The sequence below is a fragment of the Adiantum capillus-veneris genome, chromosome 18 (assembly GCF_014529385.1).
Source record: "Adiantum capillus-veneris isolate H3 chromosome 18, ASM1452938v2, whole genome shotgun sequence".
NCBI lineage: Eukaryota > Viridiplantae > Streptophyta > Polypodiopsida > Polypodiales > Pteridaceae > Adiantum > Adiantum capillus-veneris.
Genome location: NC_140948.1, coordinates 128,593,898 through 128,603,933, shown reverse-complemented (window position 1 = coordinate 128,603,933; position 10,036 = coordinate 128,593,898). Strand labels below are relative to the sequence as shown.

The following is a 10,036-nucleotide window of genomic DNA, read 5'->3' as shown; positions in this document are numbered from 1 at the left end:
TTTTTTACTTGAAGTATGCGTTGGAGGAATCCAAATTCTTGAGCGAGTTTTTCCGAGCAATCATGGAACCGAGCAAAAATTATAAATATACGATTTTAAAAAGCCCAAACTTATATAAATGGGCAAAACATGGAATCTAGAATGTAGCTATATAATGAGACAAAGTCAACTATTGTAAAAAATACAATCAACACCATGGCTAGTACACTTGTGAAAAGAGCCATTTTTAGGGCTTTTTAAGCCTGAAAATGAAACTGAATCTTGATTCACTCAACAAAAATATTATCCAAATAGGTTCTTCTTTAGCATGAAGTTGTTATCATTTAGAAGGAATACATGAAATAGTGACTCCACCTCAGCTACGCCAAATACCACTTCAGCAACAACCTATTGCAGGGCAGTCGTGCCCTACATGCTGATAAATACTAGGCTCCACATGCCCTACCTACAACCTTCATGCATGCATTGTAGGGAAACCATGATGCACATGCTCTCTCTCTCTCTCTCTCTCTCTCTCTCTCTCTCTCTCTCTCTCTCTCTCTCTCTCTCTCTCTCTCTCTCTCTCTCTCAAAACATAAACAAATGTCTCTGTTTGATTATAGGGGTTGAAAATCATAGAGCCATTTGTGGAGTTGCTTGTATTGCCACATGTGGACACGTGATGCTATTGGAAGCTTCATACGGGCTAATTTTAGCGCTTTATGGATCTCCTTGTAGCATCACGTGTCGACAAGTGGTGCTGTGGGAAGCTTCAAAGAAGCTAATTTAAGAGCTTTATGGAGCTTCTTGTAGCACCATGTGTTGACACCTAGTTCTAAAAGAAGTTTCAAAGCGGCGAATTTAAGCGCTTTGTGGAGTTGCCTATATTACCACGTGTCAACACGTGGTGCTAAAGGAAGTTTCAAAGAGGCCAATTTAATAGCTTTGTGAATTTGTCTGTAGCACCACGTGTTGGTACATAGTGCTATAGGAATCTTCATAAGGGCTTATTTAAGCCCGTCATGGAGTTGCATATAACACCACGTGTCGACACGTGGTGCTATAGGTAAGAGCTTTGTGGAGCTACTTGTAACACCACGTGTTGACACATGGTGCTAAAGGAAGTTTCAAAGAGACTAATTTAAGCGCTTTGTGGAGTTTCCTGTAGCACCACATGTTGACACGTGGTGCTAAAGGACGTTTCAAAGAGGCTAGTTTAAGCACTCTGTGGAGCTACATGTAGCACACATTGAAAGGCTATAGGGAAGATAGACATGCTCATAAAGGAAGTTTCAAAGAGGTTAGTTTAAGCACTTTGTGGAGCTGCATGTAGCACACATTGAAAGGCTATAGGGAAGATAGACATGCTCATAACCACCCAACCTACCTATACATAGGCCCCTGGTCCTTAGCTACATATAGCCCCTGTACCGCATGTGTATCTGGAGTTGACCCTTGGCCTTGGTCTATCCTACCTTAGGCTTGACATTACTCCCCCCTTGGAGAAACGTTTTCATCCTCAAAAACAAGAGTGGTAATACACTAATGTTTTCCACTATGACATCCTTCATGGATCCAACTGTTCCCTTGACTGGAACACGGTTCAGTAGGAGATCCAACGAAACCAAGAATAGCATCTTGATTTTCCTTTGTCCATTTACAATCATCTTATGTTACCTACTCCTATCCAACATAGTGTGTAGACTCCATTTAGAATGCACATGAGCATGCTAAACGAGTTATCGAAAGAGTACCTCTTTCACTTTCCAGGAAAGTAACTGGCTTATCAGCAAAATATAAGTCCTTGACTTGTTCTCACTTTTCATTAGTAAACAACCCCACCATAACTAGTGTGCAAGATTAAGAACCTGAATTATGCATGTAAAGAATAAACTTAGTCACAAACATGCTTTAACTTATGGTAAGCAAACTCCAAGTAGAGCAATAAATGCTTACTAATTGGATTGATTGGTGCTAACGTACGCACGTTGCATATCCTTTAGCACAAGATTACACTTTGTAATGTACCTATCCCCTTGGATAACTGACAGTACTGAGATGTTTTTCCCCACGGTTTACAGACAGTCTTCCCCGATGACTGGTAAACGGGGATCGCATATCGTACAACATTGCTAAGGAGTCAACGATGTCGTGAATAACCATCTTGGTTAACTTGAAAGATATACAAGCACCCAAATAGAGCCATGACCTCTATCGATGATTGGTAGATCCAAACATAATTTCGGAGAGATACTCCACATAGAGTGCAAAATGCTTCATAGCACTAATGTGATGAATATGCATGCCGCTCCAAATTAGCCTTTGCTAAACACTAGGGCCCATAACACCTAGTGTGCATGCATTTAGCAAAAACAGATCCGAACCTGTATATCCATGATCATACTTGCCAATACTGATGGCGAATGTGATGCTCCTAGCACACATTAAGGAGGAATGTAAATAGTTCTGAAAGGAAACTAAATACTTTTTGATGCAATTATTTGCAAGCCTTGTTGAAATGTTTGGACCATAATAGAAGGTGAAACATTAATCACGTCTAGGTACAAACAATGAAACTTTTTCATGAACAACTCATAGCCTTTCTATATGTATAAACAACCATGTGTTAATGTTGTTTGGTTGCACTTGTACGTTTAACAAGTCATTCTAAGTATCCGACAATTTTTGGCCAACTGAAATTATTCCTGACACGACGTGCTAAAAATGGTTGATAAAACGGATTCAATCAGCACCTAAGGACTTTGTCGTGACATATACTTGAAATAGTGGACGCCAGTGTCAGTCCCAGAGACTCATATTCTCCACATGTGGAATATGTCTCATGTAAGAATGTCTGGAAAAGAACATCCTTCAAGTACATAAAATGTACTTGTGTGTGGAGGTAATTGCAAACACTCTACGATGGGAGTGAGAGGGCCCCTCATTAGCCTTGCTCCACACTGGCTAAACTGAACTCCTTGAGTTCCTAGACCATGTTGTATCCCATGTGACAACATGTGCCAAATAAATCCTATAAGTGGGTCTATAACTGCATAATGCAAAAAATTATTTTAGATACTACAACCCAAATTTCGTGGCTCTTTCATGACCTTGTCATTTTCCTTAAGAGAAAAAATTGGATGATAACATAGTTTGTGCATCCTACGTGGGAAAAGAAAACAAAAAGAAACAAAACCATATCAGATGCGTACCTGAAGGTTGAACATAGGGTTCACTTATCCGTAATGAAAGGCACTTGCCCAAATTTTTTGCCGACAAAGGCCTGGGAGCACTAATTTGAAAATTAGTAAAATGCAAGTAACATTGTACATGTAACCTTGGGTGTTACCGTTGCAATCCAAACCGCTCGATTAAAATTGACATTGCCAAACCGCTTGGTTAGACTTTTGTATGGAAACTGCTCAACTAGCAGCCTTAATTCAACTTTGGAAGTTGAAATTATCCACTAGCCCTTAGCAGCTTATGGACGTCTTTCCTTGAAAGTGCAAGTGTGAAGATTCTAAGAATTGACCATCAACTTAATAAGTGATCGAGTAATCACGAGCTGGGTCTTACCTCAAAACTGGACTCATATAGACACTCTTAGTGCTATAGATAAAATAGGAGATCCATTGAAGTTGGAATTGTATTCGGACCCAAAAATCCATAATCTTAGGTTTTTGTTAATAACCGTGCTGTCTGAAATGTTGGCTTCATCTATACACTTGGGTAGAGATAAGCCCTTACGAGTTTAAGATGTTCAAAAACTCAACTTGATTTTCACACTCTAAGTGTGCAGTGCGAAAATAACACCCAAAAAATCGCTAATGGCAAGACTCTTGCTTGTCCATTAGAATTGAGGGGTACTCAACTGAATAGAATTGTTTGATCTTGAAAGCAATCACTTATGGATTACCAACAGATGGCTCTTAGCCTTTCCAAAATAGGGGGCAATAGATGGCTCTTAGCCCTTCTTGTTATTGTATTGACATAGAAAAATGTCAAGAAAATCATGCCAAGTTTCACCTTTCTCGCACAGAAGCTGGAAAGAGAGAGAGAGAGAGAGAGAGAGAGAGAGAGAGAGAGAGAGAGAGAGAGAGAGAGAGAATGCTGGCCTGAGGAAAACCCCTTATGCGAATGTGTTGTATACCCCTTGCATATGATCCACTGTAGACCATGTTTGTGTCATAGCTTATCGTATAAGCGTACAACAGTGTACGTGTACCACATCCTCATAGAGAGAGGTACCATAAGTCACATCTTGACCCACTTACCTTGTATGTGATCGTGACTGTACCAGGGCGACTTTAAATATGGAACTTTAACTATAAATAAACATAAAAATATTTTAAGATATCAAGCACTTACCGTGTCCTTGACAGAGTAGTTAGTGTTATAGCAGAAGCATACGTAGTAATGAGATGGAATTATGTCAATCTCATTGGCATGCCATGCACGCAGAGGTTGAAGCCCTTGGCGACATTGACATCCTAATGACAGATTGAGCCGAGAGCAAAAGTGCCTTGCACAATCAAGCATGGATACATCACAATGTGTCGTTGTCTGACGTAAATTGTGAGCGTATACCCACACATTGCCGAATGCCCAAAACTGTGTGCCAATGTCATTGAGTTGAAGTAAACAGCAGAATCTTGGTATTGGGTAGAAACATTGCTTCGCATAAATGTTGTCAAAGCACTTTGTTATGTACAATAGGCAATTTTTGCCAGCTTAAAATTTAAAATGTATAAAAACAAGAAAACTGGAAATTGTCTAACCTGGTTGCCTTGCTGTAGAGAGTTGTCTTGAGTTTTTGAAAGAAAACACGCTTAAATTTGGCTTATAGCCATATTTTATGCTTGAGTGAGGTAGCTACACCCTCATGTGATTTAAAAACCTGCAGACATCTTGGCAAATGACCCAAAGTTTGTATGCTATTAGCATATTCCCAACTTTAGAAACTGCTATGCCAAATGTAAAAAAGGGAAGCCGTGCTTCACATAAGGTATGGAGCCGTGCTCCTTTGTTGGAGGATCATAATCTAGGTTGATTGCATTGATGGCAGACAACGTGCCTAGGAGTTCTCTCCTAGCGTTGCTTGCCAACATCATGAAATAATAATTAGTGATCGGCCTTGCCGAGTACCTTAACCTCACAAATCACAGGCCATGCCTGATGTGCTTTTACATGCCGAAGGTTTGATTAAACCCTGGCTATGTAGCCCAACCAGATGATGTTGGGTACACAAGTTTTCCACATGAGCACCCTATACCGAGCCTTGCTCCCTCACAATACAAAAGATCGGTCATCACTAGTCCGCCTTGTGGAATCCGTATTCCCTATAAGGCATAGGCTTTGCCTGTACCGTCAAGATATAACCAATGTACCTTGGGCATACGGAGCCTGCTCCAATCTAATGGCTAATGCATTGCCGGTATACCCATAGACGACCTTGTGTTCATGCTCAAGGTCGAGACAAAATTTTTAGAAACTTGATTGCGTCGAGCCAACACCTTGTCGATTAGGACGCCATATTGAAAGCATACAATTTCAAGAAGACATATCTAGTGCAATCATATAAACAAAGCATACCTGGATTGCAACCGTGAACATTGCCAGCCTCATACCTGGCAATTTGTCTTCTCGTTGTCTTGGTTCAATTTAAGCATGCCTTGCCTTGCCTGAAGGTGATGAGAATGCAATCATTTGAATCCTTGTCAAAATGCCTTGCACTTCTTGTTAATCCAATTTGGCTTGCGATATAATGGTCTTTGCATGGCTAAGGTTTGCCATGTATGACCAGTGTGGGCCGCCTTCTTGCGGTCCTCAACACCTGTAGGCTTGTCCATATATGCTGACAAGCAGACTGACATCTTGTCCTTGACGTTTGTCCTTGACAAACAGTCCTTGGAACAAGCTTCCTTTGCTCTATAAGAAATGGCCTCAAAACTTGCCATTAAAAAAAATGTCTATATCGAAAATTTCATCAGAGGTGAAACAATTGTCTTGAAGATCATGGCGTTACATGGTAGACGATGACTAATAACAAGAAACCTTTCTTGCTTTGGAAGATTTGTATGTTACCATTATTGGTCGTCGGTCGAGTCATTGCTTGAAGTGTCGCCCTCCTTGAGAGCTCAACCACACTTGGCGACGCCTTCTGAACACGGCTGCAAGCCCTTGTCACCACAAGTGAAGCCGAGACCAAGGCCATGCCATCTTATGATCTCAAAGTTATGTACAACATGTCTCAGCTCTGCAAATTCTGAGATTGCAGACATTATTCAATAAATTCTGCCTAGTACCTCTCGGCGTATGTTTTCTCCCTTGCTTCGTAGGCGAGGTAGGAAAAAGGTTTGGGGGGGAAAGTCCGTGGGCACCCTCCCTACTCTAACACCAACTGGAATATAGTTCAATTGTCAAGAGCAACTTAGTTCAAGCCACTGTAATCACCAAAATGGAATGAGCTAGACACTTTCACTCAGTCATTCGAGGTTGGTAGTTAGAGTTAGTTCAAATCATCACAACACTTCATATCAGACAAGGCAAACTGAAAGACAAGACTGAAATTGGAAATGATACTAAACACTAGAATTGGAAATGGAATGAACACTAGAAGTGGGAACTAAAACTGGGATTATATATATTCAGATTAGAACAAGTACAATGGATAAAGCAGAGTGCATCAAGGTTGGGCACCCATTTGATTTTCTTGAGAAACATGAAAGCATTTTCATGCATTTATAGGGTTGCCTAAAACAAACTAAGGGACCTTTTTTATTGATTTGAAGTGGGTTGGTTGACTAAGATGGCAAGGATGTGAAACTGTCAGCTTGCTAGATTATTTATTGCCTACCTAGATATATACTATCCTTTATAGATACAAAGTTTAATTACCATTTTTAAAGGGAAGTCTTCAAAAAGCTCAATACTACTTTGAGTATGATCGATATTTGTAGTTGATGCTTAGATCAAGAGAGTTCATCGAATTCTAGATAACATGCATTTGGAGAGTGCCTACAACATCTCCAAACCTTGCGCTACAAGCTTCACACCATTCATGTTGATGTATGCTTTTCAACCTAAATCTTATACGAGCATAGGGCAAGAGAAGGACAAGATCAATTACTAAAGAGTTTCCTTGAAGACGTCATGATATGTTGAAGGCACCAAGAGAGAGCATACATAACACGTAGCATCCTATTAAAACGTACATGCTAACAAAAGGCATAGACCTATCAACTTTGCATACTATGAGTTTATCTCCTTGAAGGTTCTTGTAGATTTTAAAGACCATGTTGCAGTTGGATGTGAGCAAGAAACAATCCGATTGAAATGATTATTTACCTCGTTTGGCAATTTCTCATAGAAGCTCCAATCATGTTGTTCCAACGTCCCACCATTCATGTTGATACTTTAATGTCATATACAAAAGAAATAGATAAGCTCAAAGAATATTTATGACATGATGATATCCTTGTTCAATGCTATCAAGTCAAATTGACATGCCAATGAGGCACGTGTATAGCCTATGCAAGGTTTACATGAGTTCATGTGGATAAGCCCATAATAGATGTTGACGTAGAAGAAGCATCAAACAGGACAAAGCAAAAAACGAACAATGCCAAAATGGGTAGTGCAAACCTTGCAAGGTAGAAAATTATCTAGACATTTCCCTATACTTGCTTTGCTACCGTCGGATTGTCTCACTATGGCTGTGTCAAACGTATTTGATGAATAGGAACAAGTTACATTTGATGAGGTATATAGTTCACAAAATTGGAGAGTTGCATTGCAAGTGAGTGTGATGCAAGGATAGCACCTAGTCTTTATTTGATTTCCCTCTTTGAAAAATGCATTAGTATGTAGTGGGTGTACAAGCTTAGATGTAAGTTTGCTCGTAGAATTGATTTTCATTAGAAGGCGAGGCTTGTTACAAAAATTATGCTCTCAAAAGGTGGAAATATTTAGACCTTTTCTCACATAAGGTTGACAACTTGTGTTGCTTGTGCATTGATAGCATACAATGGTTGGATTATACATTAATTGGACATAAAATCCACTATTTTGAATCATGACTGCAAGAGGAGGTGTATGTAACACTTCCTTGTCATTTTGTTTGAAAAAGGGGAAAAAACTAATGTATGTAGGTTGAAGAAAGTGTTGTATGCATTGAAACAAGCTACAAATGCATGCCTAATTGGTCATGGGGTTGGTAACAATCCGGGCACTATGTATGTAAAATGGATGGGTCATGTAATTTCAATCATTGTCCTTTACGGGGATGCCTTGTTGCTTGTGGGTCCAAGTAAGACGCATAATGCTAAATTTAAGATTGATATAAAATCAGTTCTTGAAATGCCAAATTTTGGTCTCTTGCATCAATATTTGCAGATTTAGTGTAAGCATTAGCATGGATCTTTTTTTGTGTCAAAAAAAGTAAAGTCCTATGTAGATTGGATCTTGATAATTGTCAACTTGTTGCTACACCTATGAAAATAGATATAAAACCTAGCATGCACAAGTGTGGTGATTCTATCGATGTCTCTGATTATCAATGGTCTCTTGGTTGTCTCATTTCATTTATCTAAAGAGTATGAGGCGTGAGGTTGAGTTTTTAGGCTCAAAAACATGTACATCTATGCATAGCTCAAATATAAACATCGGCAACGCATCTTAAGTTTAGTAGTGCTAGGAACCAATATGTTTCAATTCAAACGGGGGATCATTATCCCTATATTTACTAACCCTTTGGGACCCAAGTTGTGCTAGTTCGCCCAACATGTGGCTTGTGTTGCAGGCATGTCAACTATTGCATATCTATAATAATGGCCAATTATGGTTGTGAAATTGAGTACATGGAACCTTTTACAACTATGCTCGATCATGTATGGCTTAGAGGCCTTGTGAGTGATTTAGAGGTTGGATAAATGTCTACCACAAACTCATGGACAGTCAGATTGCATTGGTAGTTAGTTGTGAGGAACCAAGTTTCCCATGCTTGCAGGAAGCACATTTGAGGTGCATTAAACTTTATGAGAATGAGACAAACTCATCTTTGATTTGGAAGAGGTTTCATAAGGAATTATACCAACTCAACTCTCTTTCTACAACTTCAGTCCTAGCATGACCCACCCTACAATTGTTGCCACATATCTTCATTTTTTATACAAAAGTCTTTCATGTGGCCCACAATTTACTTAAGTGCAGCACAGAGCAAGAAACTATACTCTTGTTTTTGGTAAAATAGTGTCAAGAATTTTCTGCATTTTTTTGGAGCTATGATGCAATTTAGAAAAGGCACTTTTCATGGACAACTCACTATATGATGGTCAAGAAAAATCTTTAAGGTATGCTTTTTAATATGGACGACTCACTCTATGCGGGTCAAGAAAAATCTTTTTTCCCTTGAGAAAAGTTTGAAGCTTCGTGTAGAGCTTTGAGTCCTCGGGCTTTTATCCTCACGTACAAGTTGAACTCTCAGCCCTTCAAATATACAACAAAACATGGGCACGTCTGAAAGACTAGGTACAAGTATATGTAAGATCTTCAAAAAACCTTTGTTACAACTCTTCTTGTCCAAGGACCACCAAGTTTCTCATCTTGGGTGCCATAATGGCACAAGTTCTTTGATATACCATTCCAAGGCTTGCGCTCCAGAGTAGATACAAAGCAAATGAGACAGCTTGCTATCTGAAAAGTTTCTTCCACAGGTAGACAAGGAAAAAACACAGAAGAGCAAATAATATCACATGTAAGAGATGATTGGAGCCTTGCTGGATTATGCTTCTGTTCAACCTTTTCATAGTATTTTTGAGTCCTGCCTGTGCCTTTGTAACGGCAGATTCCTACACAACACAAACACAGCTTATGACGTGAAATAATCGGTGCTTATCACCTACCATTATCCGCTAATTTTCACATACCAGTTGATTCAGCAGTTCATTCTGGTACTTCGACTCCGTTTCAATGGCTTCTGCAACCTGTTTCAAGGATCACAAGAAGATTTCGACATTTTCTCATGGAGGAAAATGGGCTCTTTCTTGTTTGCAAGTAC

At 39.5% G+C, this 10,036-nt stretch overlaps 1 protein-coding gene across 1 annotated transcript in view; it reads right to left on the bottom strand.

Annotated features, from left to right (window-relative positions):
- Nucleotides 1-9,360: 9,360 nt before the first annotated feature.
- LOC147436389 (bet1-like protein At4g14600) overlaps nucleotides 9,361-10,036 on the bottom strand; it is a 59,150-nt gene continuing 58,474 nt past the window's right edge. The window contains exons 4-5 of the mRNA XM_086488157.1: nucleotides 9,906-9,962; nucleotides 9,361-9,827 (exon numbers count right to left, since the gene is read on the bottom strand). Coding sequence (XP_086344283.1) covers nucleotides 9,669-9,827; nucleotides 9,906-9,962 — 216 coding nt within the window. The 3' untranslated portion in view covers nucleotides 9,361-9,668. The remainder of the gene's footprint in view (nucleotides 9,828-9,905; nucleotides 9,963-10,036) is intronic.